Below are 17,437 nucleotides of genomic sequence, written 5' to 3'. Positions count from 1 at the left end.
AGATAATAAGACAAGTCCCTGCCCTGAGGAGCTCATCGTCCATTGGCTCTTGGCTTCTAATCCTTTCTTCACCTGGAAGGGTCTCCTGTGAACTCCTTCCGTGATTCTCTCTTCTCCTCGGGTGTTCACAAGTAATCACAGACTGACCAGCTTTTGCCCAGGAAGTTTAAAATCACCAATACCCTTTTACCTTCTACGTTTCTTCCACACACATACATACAAACCTTTATTTTGAGACGAAAAGGAGAAAACAATTTGGACTCTGACTTACTTCTTTTTTAAAATGGACTTGGGGCCAGGTCTCCTCGGTGAATTTGTATCCACTGACGAGCAAGTGGTAGATGTAGTGGGCTGAGAAGCAATAGGAGCGGGCGTACTCCTCCTCAAATCTGGGGAGCAGCAGCGGGAGCTGAAAAGGGTTACAACAGATGAAAGGCAGGGCGAGCAGGCATGTCGTTAAAGGCACATTCCAAAACACCTCAGGTCAACAGCGATAGTTTAAAGAATCTTACCACCCAGAATTTAATAATAAAAATTATTATAATAATACAATTATACAATAATTAAAAAATACCGCACGAGATCACATAATAATAACAGTGGCTGCAACAATGGACTCAAACATAGCAACGATTTTGAGGATGGTGCAGGACCAGGCAGTGTTTCATTCTGTTGTACACAGGGTTGCTGTGAGTTGGAACCACCTCAATGGCACCTAACAACAACAACAAACAAAATTTATTGAGTATGTATTATGTGCCAGTCATTGTGCATGTGGTTAGAACGTTACATAATCCACACATGAGTATGAGGTAAAAAAAAAAACGTGTTGCCGTCAAGTCAATTCTTACTCATAGTGACCCTATAAGACCGAGTAGAACTACCCCATAGGGCTTCCAAGGCTGTAATCTTTATGGAAGCAGACTGCCATGTCTTTCTCCCACGGAGCGGCTGGTGGGTTCAAACTCTGACCAGTTAGCAGCCAAGTGCTTAACCACTGGGCCACCAGGGCTCTCTCCTATTTGACAGATGTAGTGGAAAGGTAAAAACAAAACAAAACAAAATGACAGCCAGTTAGTGTCAAGTAGACCCCAATTCATGGCAACCTGATGTGTGTCAGAGTAGAACTATGCTCCATAGTGTTTTCAATGACTGATTTTCTGGAACTAGGTTGCCAGGCCTTTCTTCTGAGGTGCCTCTGGGTGCACTTGAACCCCCAACTTTTTGGTTAGCAGCCAAGTGAGTTAACTGTTTGTACCACCTAGGGTCTCAGGTTGAAAGATAGAACAGTAGTAAGCTCAAATTCAAAACACACAAACACACACACTCAAGGGATACACCCTGCTACACTGTTGTGTACTGACATTGATCCTTTCTCTTTACTGACCTGACTCCAATTCTGTGAGCAGAAATTCCAGGTGCTTGAGTTAAAGGTGTCTAGGGAAAAGCTACCTGAAAGATTTAAAGCACTGGCTGTGTAGTAGAATCCTGCAAAAGCCTGTAAGCAAATAATACAGAAGGAAATTAGTCCTCAGAATGGGATATAATATGGAGGTTTTTCAGGGGTGAGGAATATGAAAGTGGGAAGTAGGTCAGCAGAAGAGAAACAGATTGGTGAGAAATAAATATTTGATGGAGAAAAAAGGAAATTTTCAGCGGGTTTTGCTCTTACCACAAATGGCCCTTTAATTTTTGGCTGATAAACTCCATTAAAGGAACAGGCTTCTCGGCCATGGCAAGCTTCAAAGTAAAATAGGGAAGCCACCTTTTCCCTACACAGCAATGGGTCCCCGGTTCCTTTAAAAGTGATGCTGTTGTTGGGGTTGTAACTGGCCGGCTTCAGGTCCAGCGTGCACAGGCTGTCAAACAGGCGGCTCATAGTGAAGGTGGTGATATAATCCCGAGGATAACAGGGATTGATGACGTTGCTTTTGGTGGGAGAATTCTGTTGGCACAAGAGCGAGGCGTAAGAAACCATTCTTTTACAGATAAGCAAGTGTTTCCCTTTTCCGAAAACTCCCTATTGCTAACCTCCAATGCCAAGAGAGAAATGGAAAACAGAATAACAAAACAAAACAAAAATATTCTGCCCCAGTGTATATTTGATGGCAACACCCAGGCTACCTAGAGAATTTAAGGGAGGGCAGGGCCAGGGGTGACAGATACTATACACCAGGCATGATGCTTGGCTCTCTCTCATATTATCTGATCCACTCCTCACGACAGTCCTGTGAAGCAGGTTTTATGAACTCCACTTTGATGAGAAAACAAGGTATCTTTAGATTAATTTATTATTTTAGATAGATTATCTGGTAAAATAATCCAAAAGGTACAAATAAGTATATTATGATAATTGTCTCCCTCCCACCCACTTCCAGCCACCATTTCCTTCTCTGCAGGCAATCACTATCGCCAGTTTATGGGTATCCTTCCAGAGAGCATCTATGCATATACAAATATATTTTCTTCACCCCACCCCTCTTTTATTTGTTTTAAAAAACTACAAATGGTTTCAGTCTAATTTGTAACATATTACACCAGGGTCACCTATGGCTGAAATATCTGTTGAAAAAATTAAATCAATTAACGAATTACTTAGTATTCCCCTCAAAATCTGACAATTTGTTTTTATTGATTAAAATAATATAAATTATTTCTGGCTTGCTCCATAGAAGTTCAGTAAATATTAGTTCTCTTCTCCTTTTGAGTTTGAATTATTTATTATGGCATTCCTTAAATTTACCAGTGTGCCAAATTACTCAGGCATTCAACATGCAACGAATCTTCTCTGAACTTATGAGTTGGAACCGACTCGACGACACCTAACAACAACAACAACATATATATATACTCCGCATCTGGAGCCCTGATGGCGCAGTGGTTAAGAGCTCAGGCTGCTAACCAAAAGGTCGGCAGTTTGAATCCACCAGCTGCTCCTTGGAAACCCTGTGGAGCAGTTCTACTCTGTCCTATAGGGTCACTATGAGTCAGAATAGGCCGGACAGCAATGGGTTTGGTTTTTGTTTTTTTTATCATGAAAGAGTCAACCAGCGAGCTTGAGAAACAAAAAGTTCACTAGAAAATTATAGCATAACTTGATCTTGGAGGCAAAACCAGTTACAAATGGAAAAAATACACCATTTTCTATAGTGATAGAAACTGTTAAAAACACATCCTTGGAAACTACATTTAGCAAGAAAGATACAGGACCAATGATGAAAACCACAAATTTCATTGAAGGATACAAACGCAGAGCGAAATAAATAGAAAGACAGTCTAAAATTCTAGATAGAAATTCTTAATATGATTAACAAGCCAATTTTTACCAAATTAATATATGAATTAATGCAATTTCAATCATCATCTCAATAAAGGTTTTTTTCTGTTTGTCATTACTGAAAATGATTTTGAACCTCAAAATAAATGTCTGAGAGTACAGAAATCCCAATCCTAGTTATATACCCAGAAGTGAAAGTGGGAATGCAAACAGAAACCTGTATACCAATTTCATTGCAGCACTTTCCATAATAGCCAAAAGGTGGAAAAACTCAAAATGTCCATTAATAGATGAATGGATAAACAAAATGTGGTGTATACACACAATGAAATGCTGCTCAGCCATAAAGAGAAATGAAGTCCTGATGCGTGTCACAGCATGGGTGAACCCTGAATACAGTTGCAAAAGGACAAGTACTGTATGATCCTACCTATATGAAATAAGCAAATGTAGGGTTACTATGAGTCAGAATTGACTCAACGGCAACAGGTTTTTTAATAGAAACCAAAGATTATTAGTGGATGCCAGGGGTAGGAAGGTGGGGGAAAGGAAGAGTTTTTGCTTAGTGGGCAATGAGTTTATGCTAATGATATGGAACAATTTGGAAAAGGAAAGCGAGAATGGTTGCACAACTTGATTGTAATCAATTTTTTTTACTGAATTGTGTATGCAGAAATTGTGTACGTTACATTGTGTATATTTTCACCACAATTAAAAGAAAAAAGAAAATAAAAGTTGGAGAGTAGAAAAATTAACTATTGTAACTAGAATAGCATGATATTGGCCTTAGAATGGATAAATGATGAGTATAAAGAACAGAAAATCCAGAAACGGATCCTCAATATCCAAGTAGATATTACTGGAATATCTTGGAACCCTGAAGTTATAAGACTGTATAAACCAAAAAACCAAACTTGCTGTCACTGAGTTGATTCCAACTCATAGCGACCGTATAGGATAGTGTAGAGCTGCTCCACTGGGTTTCCAAGGAGCAGCTGGTGGATTTGAACTGCCGACCTTTCGGTGAGCAACCATAGTTCTCAACCACTGTGCCACCAGGGCAAGCAAAAGTCATCACAACATTGCTGGTGGGAATTTAAATGGTTTTAATTGTGTTGGAAAAATTCATCTATTCTTTGACCCTATCTTACAGCAGTAAAATCACTAGTACGTAAGGTTATATGTATAAGAAAATTTACTGTACTATTGTTGTAGCAACAAAACGGGACATAGCCTGGTGTCCATCAGGAGACTGACTGAAAAACTATGGAATACTAAACAGGAAAGAAAATAAGTTACATTTTGACCTGTAATGCCCAGAAGAACAACACATCAAGCTGTGATCAGTGGTCTGAGACTGGAGGGAGAAACTTTCATTTTTACTTTAACACCCTTTTTGTATGGTTTGAAATTTTTCTAAGAAAAATGTATTTTCTTTTATAATAAAATAACCAACATAAGTTTTCTTTTTAAAAGATGGTACTTGGAAGAGTATGCACCTCTAAAAATAATAATTTCAAAGGACATTTAACAACACAGAAAATTGCTCATGATGTATCATTAGGTGAAAAAAAAGCTGGAAAGAAAACTCTATATACCCTATGAGGCCAATTTTATAAATATACAAATTCATACATAAACATAAACTGGGAGAAAATGCAACAACCTGTTAATAGCATTTAATTTTGAGTGTTTTTCATTTTATTCTTTATATTTGTTTGCACGTGTTTTCTAAATTTTTTTTCCCCACTGAACGCGTATTACTTTAGAAGCAAAAGAAAAAAAAATGTTACTTAAAAAGGGAAAGACAGTAAATGCACGTCCCTAATGTGAAACCTGCTATCAGAATGAGATCTGAGCCCGGGAGGGGTGAGTGGGGATTTGTTATTAAGAAAAGAATTTGCAAAGTATCCGTCATCCAGGTATCATTCTCGCCACCCCAGATAGCCCCTTATTTTGCAGATGAGGAAGAGAGACCCAGATGGGTGGAAATTCGTTACTCATCCAGTTCTCATGACACAGTAATGTGTGTGAACCAAGTCAGGGCTTAGCAACACATATTTGGCACATGAAAGGATTGTTCAGGCAGGACCGGGCATGCATTCGTGGATGATCCTCATCACACCTGGATCCCTCCCCTCACTTGAGTCAGGACTCTAGGGTGCCTGGGGGAGAGCCTCCATCTGAGGCTTTCAGAGGTTACCAAGAGAGGGAGACGCCCTCCCACCACTGGCTGCTGACTGTCCACAGTGAGAGGCTGGGGTCTCACTCCTCTGCCTCTAGTACTGGGTGCCCACCTAGAGACCTGCATTCCCAAACCTAAATGAGAGCTCAGAAAAGTGGAATGGTCACTTCTCTTGTGTAGATTGTTTGTGACACAGAGAATCATCCTTTAATAAACACTGTAGGGGTGTGTGTGTGTGTATTCCTCCGCCAGGGCCAGCCAAAGTTACAAGGTTAGCCTCTCTGACCCTGGGAATGGATTACTTCACCTGTCCTCACTTACCCTATCAGAGGGTCCCTCCCTGCCACCTGCCACAAACCCGGGGCCAGAGTATGTTGAAATATTTTAATAAGCAAGTGGGGGTTAGGGTGGGTGGTGGACATTGAGACCCCTGTGAGGTGCACATTCAAGTAACAATGCACACAGCAGGGCTGGCTAAGGAGGGTTGACTGGGCTATCTGCGGGGTTTGGTTGGGCTATCTGCGGGGTTGTTTGGCTGAGTAGGGAGCTAAAAGTTTAGGGTGGCAGCTGAGTTTCTTGAGCCAGACAAGAGTGGCTGAGGGCTGCCTGTAGGTTTCTCCCCTTTTTCCTTCCCAGGCAGTGCTCAGCCTTTTCAAAAATAAATGTCACATACATATGTACTGGGGTTCTGGCTTTTCTTGTGGGACTCAGAGAGAAGTTTTGGGGAGGGATTAGAACTGGATGGCGAGTTCCCACCACCCACCCTGCATGACCACTTGGCAAATGAAGGGGTCTGAAGACGTGAGGTCTGCTGAAGATGACACTGTAACCCAGCCCAATTCTTCTGCAGGCTAAATAAAACCCGTTGCCGTGGAGTCGATTCTGACTCATAGCGACCCCATAGGACAGAGCAGAACTGCCCTATCAGGTTTTCAAGGAGTGGCTGGTGGATTTGAACTGCTGACCTTTTGGTTAGCAGCCTAGCTCTTAACCACGGTGCCACCAGAGCTCCTTCTGCACGCTAGTGTCTGGGAAATACTATTCTCTTTTTTGATAACCAAGGTGGGTTGGAGAGGTGAAGATTAACCTACAGATGCTGTGCCCACTATGTGCACAGGGAGACCCAGCCCTCTTTCTTTGCCCCTTTGTCCCATCAGAAGCCAGGATCTGTGGCCTGCAGCTGGCCTCATACTCCTCCTGGGTGGTCAGTGCCCTCCCCTTCATCTCAGCAGCCCAACCACGGCTGCAATCGATGTCCCTTGAGAGCTGGAGTTTGGTCTGGGGCTCATCCATGGAGCTAGTGTCTTCACTGACACCAAATACAATAAATTGAGTTTATATTCACGACAGCCTTTTAGCTGATGCCTGAAGTGGCCATCTGTGCCCTGGAACAATTACCAGAATTACTGACCCACGTGATGGAGTCAGGTTGCTCTAAAATCCCACCATGTAAAGGGCATCCAGCCTGCCTAATACAGACCCATCTCAAAGAAGGCTGAGCCTAGGGAGGGCTCTGACCTCTCCCCTGTCAGCAAGCATTTCTCTTGTGACCACTTTTACTATTCTGTGCATGCCCAAGGCAGTCTCAAAATTCTCAGGCCTATTTAGCTATTGGCTTAAAACAGTCCGTGTCTGTAAAGGGATCCCAGGCCTTGAATCATTTACAAAGCATCTGGAGCTCTGAAACTTCCCTGGACTTCTCACACAACTATGCTGGAAATGGTCAACACAACAAGGAGAGGGCTGGGACCCATCAGGAGTAAACTGGAAAATGCTGTTGTTTTCCATCAGCCTTCCAGCTGGAGCAGAAAGGACAAACACCAGAACGCAGGAAACCCTCCCCTTAGCTCAGACTCCCCAAGGAACACATGCTACCCCCCAGGCCCAAGTACCTGAAGAAGCATTGCCAGAAACTTCTTCTCAGCCTCGTTCCGTCCATAGCATTGGAAGCTGTGTGTATACAGGGTGTACACGTAGCCATAGAGGGACACCTGCGTGATGCCGCTGGTGTTCAGCCCTGCCTTTTCTTCCACAGCAAAAGATATTTGGGTGGAGGCACCACCTAAATCCAGGGCTCCTGTAGTCTCCACTCCATGTGGATGCACCCACATACGCCACAGGTTTTTCTGCACAGTGGGAAAAGAAAGCGAGAAAAAAGACCAAAGGCACCATCTCTGCCTGTGCAGGAGTCTCCACCCAGGACCTGTCTACTATTCTACCAAGTATGGCATATGTAGTATTCAGGGCCAAGTCCCTTCTTTTATTTCAGGAGTAGTGAATTCAAATGCTTACAGGGACTGGGCAGGCAATGTAAATGAGTAACAAATGAGTGAAGCAGATTTGGTGTGAACAACAGGGAGTTGTGGGGACTAGGGCAAACTGGTGAGTTCATGAGCTGCACTCTGTTCCAGTTGATTGTTAACTGTGCAGGAATGTGAGTCCAATGTGACTGGTTCTTCTATTTTTTTGGAGGAAAGTCAGCAGAAGCTAGAAATGTGGATATCTATGAAATTTCCCATGTTTTAACTGTTGACAATGAATTTAAAAAATTTAAATACATTTGAGGAGGAATAAAACAGGTCTTGGGATGGATATGGGCTGGGTGCTCTCCATCTGTGTCCTCTGTAATGTGATAGTTGTCTTTTGGAGTTGATTTTCCTGACTTCAAAGGTGCAAGGAGTGTAGGGAGTGGAGTGTAAGGAGACCTGGGTACCCAGAATGAGTTGGGAAGCAGACTGCCTGAGGGCTTGGTAAATTCTAGAAGGCCATGGAGCCTCTCTGAAAGATCATTCTCCTGCTGCCCTTCAAAAGACCCATAGTCTAGTGTTAGATTTAGATTTCCTACCCAATTTCTTAAAACCTAGTGAAGTGATAATATTCCCCCTCCCCCTTCCATCCAGTCCTGTTTACGATACAAGTTTTTGCCCCAGTTATACTCAGGGATAACTAATATCTTTTCTTAGCTATTGGCTCAAAGGTACTTCCCTAATGCATTATATGATGGGAGTGATACAGGACAGATGCCCCTGTTGGCATGCACCTCTGCTTAAGTTACCACCCACAGGGGACAGGATAAACAGCAAGATTAAAAACCATGCATTTGTTTCCACACACCTCCAGGAAATTTCCCATTAAATAGTTGGCTGTAATCCATCCATACACCCCTTCCTCTTGCCCAGAAATGATTTGAGCACCCCTAAAATCAAAGGGCTGGGACTTGAAGTAGTTTTGGATGCTTGCAAGGACTTCATTAGCTGCTGTTTCATTTTGCAACCTATGCAAGGCACAGAACACAAGAGGCTGAGCACCCAGACAACACAGTCTTCAAACAGTCTCACTCAGGGGAAAATGCAAACCTCCCTACTCCCCGGCTGGCAGGGATGATTTCCAGATGTGTGCAACAGACAGCAATCTCCTTTGCAAGTGGACGCCTCCAGGGGCAATCGTGAAGACAGGGTGCACTTGTTCCCTGTCCAACGGCCAAGAAAGGAATTAGCTTCCAGTAAAAATACCACTTGTTCTCCCCACCCCTATCAGTACCTGTCCCACTTGCTAGCAACCAGCTAATCAAAAGAGCCTCTCGCTTACCCACTATTGCTCTGTCTCAGATCAGCAGAGGAATGGAGATTGAAGGCAGAAATAATCAGTTGGGGGCACCATACAAAGGAGCCCTCAGCAGGCTAGAAGGAAAGGCAGCTTAGAAGGGGAAAGGAAGTGGGTTGAATATCTAGCTGTCCCTGCTCTGCTCCTTGAGAGGGCTTCATCACAATAGGATATCTCCTTTAGGACAAATGGCCATCATGGGATGGAAAAATCATCAATGGGCAGACCCATGGAGGAATGACAACCTAGTATTGTTATGTCACCCACGACATAGCATTATTAATATCACTCATTTGCTGTCATCTTACCCTACAGAAGAAAGCTCACTTGGGGTATCATTTTCCCTTTCATCAGTGGATTAAGAAAGCCACAGGAGCTGACTCATTTTGGCTCAAGATGAAGAAAGAGCAATGCTACAAGCCGAAGTCCTTTGCAATTCAGTGGCAAACTATCCCAGACTAGAAAATAATTCAGATATTCCCAGTTTTATCAGTTCCCATCCCAATTGCTTCTCATTAACTGTTTTCTGTATTTCACTTTTCTGGTGATCAAAACGTCAACTAGTTTCTCAGAAGAAATGGATCACCAACAGAAAAGTTTTACGAGGAGGCGTTAATATTTAATTTATTCAAATGGGACATCCACTATTTTTCCCAAGGGGTGAGCTTTCTCCTCTATGGTTTTTGTCATGGCCTATAAATTGCAGAGCCTTTTAATTATTTCTCACCAAGAGGACTGGGGAGAACAACTAAGAAAAAGTTAGGTTCTTTAGAACTTTTTCCATTAGAAAGAAATGGTAGAAAGAAAGAATTTCTAGATCATTTCTGTTTCAGGTAAACTCAATAATTTTGAAATGCACAGCTATTGTCTGGGTAACAATAGTAAGCAGAGAAATCTGACTGCCTTCCACATTCTACTTGGTCAACCGGGACATAAGAACAGACACAGGGATGTAGGAAAATTCCAAGGAAAAGATCCCATCCAGGATTTATGATTTATTTTCCAGTGTGATCAGGGACAAAGCAGCTGTTTGTTTGTTCCTTTATATTTTTTTCATATCCTCACACATCTATTTCTACATTACTGGAGTCATGGACAAAGTGGCTTTGAGGCTGAATGAGTGCCCTCTGGCGATAAAGCCTTGTTTCCAAAGCTTGGAGCAGCCTCTACCCTGAATAGGTTCAAGTTTGCTGTTTCTTTTCTGAACTATTTTTCTTTTATTTCAAGGTCAAGGAAGTACTATAATGGAGAAAACAATGAAGAGACAGGGCATTCAGAAACAATGTGATTTGGCTAAAGGTCATGGCTGCAGATTTAGAAGATTGAATGAAATGAGACGTTTGCTTCATAATAATGCCAAAGATCTTGAATGATTTTAGGTGCAAACATTTCATTATTTTAAAACAGATTTCGGTGACACTTGTACATGGGTAGAAGCTATATAGCTATGGGTTGTACTGAGTGGAGTTGATTGTTCGTTCATAGGTGTCAAAACACCAATACTTTTCTGAAGAACTAGAAGTATACCTCATGAACAGATTTCATGTTATTTCCCTTTTATTCAGAGTTCTCAGTAAAATCAGCAAGGGAAAGGGAATCAATTTTAGACCTGTTTCTTTTTGGCTATTAAAATAAGGACTGAAAGTTTCCCAACCTTTAAAGCCTAAATTTACGGCAGAATATGGTCTTCTGTCTTTCAGATTTGGTCCCACAAATAGAGCTACATTCTTGGCAAGGCTCAGCACATTCTTGGCTGTTTTGGTCAAGTGGGGTCCTTTGGGTGATTCTTGCTCTTACCTCAGCAAGCGCATCCCTGCTGTGGCTCCCAGGTGAATGCGAGTGGATCCATGGAGGTGGGCTGGAATCTGCTCCTTGACTTCTTGCATGCAATCCTCAAAGGCTTTGGAGACATCTTGGGGGTTATTCCCATAGCTGGAGATCCCAGAACCTGAAGAGCAAGCAAGCAGCCAGCCCTCTTCAGCATTCCCAGGAACCAACAATACTAATCCAAACCAAAACCCATTGCCATTGAGTCATACAACTTTTAAATTAAAAACAAACTGGTCTTGAAAATGTATGGGTTTTGGTAGGGGAAAACAGGTGACTGAACTAAGCTCAGGTGAATGAACTAAGTTCCATGTGGTCACACTGGTCAGGCCACTCCCAAATTTTGGAAGGAAGGAATAATGAAGGTGAAAAAAACAAAAACCAAAACAAAAAATCCAAGCCAGAGCCTGCTTTTTAAAAATAACAACAGAAGTTTTTTATTATGGAAATTTCAAATTTACATAAACGTAAGGAGAACTGTATAATAAACTCCCATGCATCCATCACCCAGCTCCAATAGTGATCAACTCTTGCTTCATCTGTACTCCCTCCCACTTCCTTCCAAAAAAGCAAATTGCAAGCTTTGCATCATTTCATTCCATAAATATTTCAGTATGCATCCCAAACAGACAAGAATTATTTTAAGGAAGCATAACTATAGTCCCATTATTATACCATTAGTAATTAAAACTAGTTCTTTAATAACATCATATATATATATAGTTAAGGTTCACACTTCGTTCATATTTTCTCTCTCTTTCTCTCTAGCTTGTTTGAATCAGGATCCAGATAAGTTCCACACATTGCAGTTGGGTGATAAGTCTCTTAAGTCTCTTCTAATCTACATGTTCTGCCCTCCCTTTCTATCTACTTTTTCCCTTGTAATTAAAAAAAAAATTTCCTTGACATTTTACTTGTCCTGTAGATTTTTCCATAGTCCAGAGTTTGCTGATTGCATCTCCGTGGTTCATTTAACATGTTACTCACTCCCCAGTATTTCCTCTAAATTGGTAATTGAGATTCAAGGTTGAATTTTCTTGGGGCAAGAGTACTTCATAGGGGTTAGTGTACGCTTTCAGGAGGAGCGCATAATGTCTGGTGTCACTCTCTTTTTTGATGCTACCAGTCATGGTGGTCACTGCTTAGAACCATTCAATTCTCCAAAAAACCCAAACCCATTGCCGTCGAGAGGATTCTGACTCATAGAGACCTTATAGGACAGAGTAGAATTGCTTCATAGGGTTTCCAGGGAGCGGCTGGTGGATTTGAACTGCTGACCTTTTGGTTAGCAAACGCTTAGCCACTGCACCAGCAGGGCCCTGATTATTCCATTAGGCATTGTAAAATGGTGATATTTTAATTCCATCCTTCTTTCTTCATTTATTACCTAAAATACTTTTATAAGAGACAACTTCCCATCATTAACTATTTGGTTATCCCAAGGTACACTTTGTACAGGAAAGGCAGGATAAGCCTTGATTCTTTCCCCTTCTTTATCAGCTTAAAAAATATAACTTGCATCACTCATCCTCCTAATTTAACCAATTAAGATTTTTTTCGGATCTCTAAACAAAATCCTTTGAACACATGAATTTAAAGACACATTTGACGTGTTTCAACTCATTGCAATTTTATCCTTATTGATGCTCAAATGGTCCCATCTTTAGTCAAGTGGGGCTCTCTTCAGTTTGGCCCCTGAGTTCTTTTGACATGATCCCAGAAGGCTATGAGAACTTCTTTGCTTTCTAATGTGACAGGATGTATCAGACCACCTTGTACATTTCCTGCCCTGCCCAGATTTGTAATCAGCCTTTTCTCCAAGGATCCTTGATTCCTTTTACTGAGAAATGGCATGTAGCATCCAAAATCTGGAAGCTAGGGTACTCACTGTAAGCATTTTTAGAAGATAAAAAGAAAACAAAACAAAAAAATCCAAAATAGCTGCCATCAAGTAAATTCTGACTCATGGCGACCCCATGGATCTCAGAGTAGAACTCTATTCTACAGGGTTTTCAATGGCTGTGATCTTTTGGAAGTAGATAGCCAGACCTTTCTTCTCAGGTGCCTCTGGGTGGATTCCAACTGCCAATCTTTCAGTTAGTAGCTGGGGACTTAACTATTTGCACCAGGACAGAAGTTGGGAAAACTTCATTTTAATAGAAAATACATCATGAGTTCTTCCTGATCTTTCCAACTCAAATTCAAGACTATAGGTTTTTACTTAACCTCTTTGATCTTACATCTTTATCTTCACTTTCCTATGCCAAAAATCCTGGTGCCCAGCAACCCCAACATAATATCCATTTGCTTTATTTCACAATCCATAGACTACAGTCTGAGAATAACAATCCCAGCATTACCATCAACTATATGGTCATTAAGGAGCCCTGGAGGCACAATGGTTAAGTGCTCAGCTGCTAATCGAAAGGTTGGTGGTTTGAACCCACCAGCTGCCCTGCGGGAGAAAAGACCTGGCGGTCTGCTCTCATAAGATTACAGCCTGGGAAAGCCTATGGGGCAGTTATACTCTGTCACACGGGGTCACCATGAGTCAGAATTGACTTGACAGCATCCAACAACAACATGTGATTATTGAAAACAGTGTAGGATTTTAATTTTTTGTCTTTAGGGTATATCCCATCAGGGATGTACAGTCAAATTACAGTATTCAATCATTTGAAACAATTCCTTTCTATATGGTTATGCCAACAATTTGATATAAAATTCTGTTTCATTTTGCTTTTGGGAATTTTAGGAATTATTTCTTTTTAAAACCTGATTTTGTTTTATAGTTATTAAAATATTTCTGTGGTTCTAACATAAAATCTACAAAACTGGGTATATTTGGAGATATCAAGCTTCTGTCCCTGTCTCCTCCTCCTACTAGTAGTTTATTTTTTAAAATTTATATACCCATTGTTTTATATATGAACATAAACATAAATATATATACACATATAAATATATATACATTTTCTCCCCCTCCTCATTTAGATAAATGGTATGTTACTATACACACTTTTCTCCACTTTGTATTTTGCATTTAACAAAAGGCATTCCACAGAAGTATACAGATATTCTTCATTCATTTTTACAGCTGCACTGGACACCACTGTGTGAATGTAACCTAATTTATTCTACCAGTCCCAGCTTATGAAAGGAAAAGTGCAAGACAGACAAAGAGTATGGAGGGAAAATGACCCCCCTGCATACTTTCTTGGTCTGTTTGGAACTGATACAACCACTGGCTTCTTCCACTACCCTCTCTCAACATTTCCCATCCATCTTTCAACCACCATATACCATTAAAAAAAACTAAGAACTCTAATTACAAGTTTTGCTTGGGTGTATCTACTGTAATACACAGACATGCAGATTTCACTGACAGAGCTAGAGAAGCAAGGGCAGGCTTTCCCAACCCTGGCTGACCACAGAGCCTACTGCTGCCTTCCCTTTTGGAAATGGCCTCTAGCCATGGGCTCGATGAGCTGACAGCTTGTCTCAGGAGTTCAAAACTGAAGTAGTTGGCAAAAAACTCTAATAATAATTCCAATTTAAAAATATACATAGTTTTTTAATGTATAAAATATACATAAAATGTTAACAATAATATTCTCCCCTCTAGAGGGTTAGAAAAGGAGCCCTGGTGGTGCAGTGGTTAAGCGCTTGGCTGCTAACCAAAAGGTCGGTAGTTCAAACTCACCAGCTGTTCCGCAGGAAAAAGATGTGACAGTCTTCTTCCGTAAAGATTACATCCTTGGAAACCCTCCAGGGCAGTTCTACTCTGTCCTATAGGATCGCTACAAGTCAGAATTGACTCGATGGCAATGGGTTTTTGGTTGGAGGATGAGGTTTGGATTATTTTACCTCCATCTTATGTATATTTTCTGATTTTCATACAATGAAAATATATTCTTTTGTAATTAAAAAGTTATTTACAAAGAGACACACAGTCCTCTCAATAGCATAACATGGGGGATTACTAAATTCTTACACAAATCAGGCAATTTCCACATGATAGATTATTTAGCAGGTTTTTCTTGTCCTCTATTTTTTCATTAAAATAACATCAACAACGAAACAACAACCCTGCTGAACATCATAACTTAGTGCTTCTGTGAAACTAGTAAAACGAATTCCTATGTACCCATCATTCAGCTTCTACAATTATCAATATATAAAAAACCAGTTGCCATCAAGTCAACTCATGCCGACCCCATGTGTGTCAGAATAGAACTATGCTCTATAGAGTTTTCAATGGCTGATTTTGTGTGTGTGTGTGTGTGTGTGTGTGTGTGTGCTTTAAGTGAAAATTTACAATTCAAGTTAGTCTCTCATACAAAAATTTAAACATACATTGATATCTGACCCTGGTTGCTCTCCCTATACTGTGACAGCACATACCTCCTTTCCACCTTGGATTTCCTGTGTCCATTCAACCAGCTCCCGACCCTCTCTGCCTTCTCATCTCACCTCCAGACAGGAGCTGCCCATTTAGTCTCATGTATCTACTTGAACTAAGAAGCACACTCTTCACGAGTATCATTTTATGTCTTATAGTCCAGTCTAATCTTTGTCTGAAGAGTTGGCCTTGGGAATGGTTTTAGTTTTGGGCTAACAGAGAGTCCGGGGGCCATGTCTTCCGGAGTCCCTCCAGTCTCTGTCAAACCATTTAGTCTGGTATTTTTATTAGAATTTGAGTTCTGTACCCCACTTTTCTCCTGCTCTGTCAATGGCTGATTTTTTGGAAAGTATATTGCCAGGCCTTTCTTCAAGGCACCTCTGGGTGGACTCCAACCTCTAACCTTTCAGTTAGCAGCCAAGCATGTTAACTGTTTGCACCACCCAGGGACTCCTATCAATATATAGCCAACTTTATTTTCATCTGGACTCTCCCTTTTTCCCTCTCCCCACTGGACTATTGTAAAGTACATCTAGGCATTACATCAATTTATCTGGAAAAACATCAGCATGTGCCTATAAGGGACAAGGGCTCTTTTAAAAAACATAACCATAACACCTGTCACACCTAGAAAACAATTCTTAATAATATCAAATAGCCAGTCAGTGTTCAGTTTCCCAAAATGATTCATAATTTATTTTTTCTTTAAATAATTTGAATCAGGAACCAAAGTCAGTTTGTTTGAATCAGGAACCAAAGTCCACACATTGCATGTGGCTGATCTGTCTCATAAGACTCTTTTAATCTCCAACAATTTTCTTGCCCCTTTTTTTTCCCTTGCCATCTATTTATCAAAGAGACCAGATCACTTGTCCTGGAGATTCTTCCTCATTCTGGATTTTGCTGATAAGATCCTTGAGGTATCATTTAACATGTTTCTCTATCCCTTACAGTTCCTGTAAACTGGGAGTTACATCTAGAGACCCAATCAGATTCAGATTTGATTTTTTTGCAAGAGCACTTCCTAGGTGTGCTAGGTTCTTCCGTCATGTCAACACACTGGAGGTACATCACGTCTGTCTTCTTGGGTTATAATTGTCCCTACCAGCCTTTCACCTATGGGCTTACTTCCTCTCCTTTCAAACACTTTCTCGATTTTACTTCTGCTGTTCCTTTTCCCTTATTGGCCATCAATCCTTCCAAGTTCCTTTGCTGGACCCTCCTCCTCTCCTCAACCTCTAAAGATTGGCATGTCCAAGGCTAAGTCCTCAGAGTGCTTCTCCTTGGTACTTACTCATCCCTAGGTGAGCTTATCCAGCATCAAAGCTGTAAACACCACCCATATTCTGATGCCCCTCAGCTTTATCTCTCCAGACCCTCTCCCCTGTAGTCCAGGCTTGCCTATCTGACAATTCCACATCTCCACTTAGATTAGGAGTGAGCAAACTACCTGACCTGCCCGGTGTGTATGTATGGTCTGTGAGCAAAGAATGGTTTTTCCATTTTCAAATGGCTGAAACATTCAAAAGAAGAATAGTATTTCATGACATGTGAAAATTATATGAAATTCAAGTGTCAGCATCCATAAATAAAATTTTGTTGAAACACAGCCATGCTCATTTGTCTATGTATTATTTATGGCTGCTTTTGTACTAAAGTGGCAGAGGTGAGTATGACAGAGATCACATGGCCCACAAGGTCTGAAAATTTATCATCTGCTTCTTTAGAGAAAAAGTTTGTTGCCTACTGACTTAGATGTTTCATAGGCATTTCAAACAATATGCCCAAAACCAGATTCTTTAATCCCTGCCCTGCCCACAACCTTCTCTTCTTAGTAAATGGTACCATCATTCATACAGTTGCTCAGGCCAAAAATTTTGACACTCACCTCCAATCCTTCAAAGGACTGGAGAGGTACCTTCAAAGTACCTCTCAAATCTGTGCACTTCTTACCCCTTTCACCAGAACCACCCTAGATCAGGGTTTCTCAGCTTCAACATTATCGACATTTTTTTTTGTTTTAATTGTACTTCAGGTGAAGGTTTACAGAACAAATAGTTTCTCATGAAACAGTAGTACACATATTGTTTTATGACATTGGTTAACAACCCCATGACATGTCAACCCTCTCCCTTCTCGACCT

The 17,437-nt window shown here is 41.1% G+C and overlaps 1 protein-coding gene across 1 annotated transcript in view; it reads right to left on the bottom strand.

The window, feature by feature from the left end:
* The window catches only part of ENTPD3 (ectonucleoside triphosphate diphosphohydrolase 3), a 49,065-nt gene that overhangs the window by 11,514 nt on the left and 20,114 nt on the right, over positions 1-17,437 (bottom strand). The window contains exons 4-9 of the mRNA XM_004368413.1: positions 10,863-11,013; positions 8,577-8,736; positions 7,355-7,588; positions 1,673-1,945; positions 1,388-1,498; positions 272-409 (exon numbers count right to left, since the gene is read on the bottom strand). Coding sequence (XP_004368470.1) covers positions 272-409; positions 1,388-1,498; positions 1,673-1,945; positions 7,355-7,588; positions 8,577-8,736; positions 10,863-11,013 — 1,067 coding nt within the window. The remainder of the gene's footprint in view (positions 1-271; positions 410-1,387; positions 1,499-1,672; positions 1,946-7,354; positions 7,589-8,576; positions 8,737-10,862; positions 11,014-17,437) is intronic.

This window comes from Trichechus manatus, unplaced genomic scaffold (assembly GCF_000243295.1).
Source record: "Trichechus manatus latirostris isolate Lorelei unplaced genomic scaffold, TriManLat1.0 scaffold00001, whole genome shotgun sequence".
NCBI classification, from domain to species: domain Eukaryota; kingdom Metazoa; phylum Chordata; class Mammalia; order Sirenia; family Trichechidae; genus Trichechus; species Trichechus manatus.
This window is presented reverse-complemented; position numbering and strand designations above follow the sequence as displayed.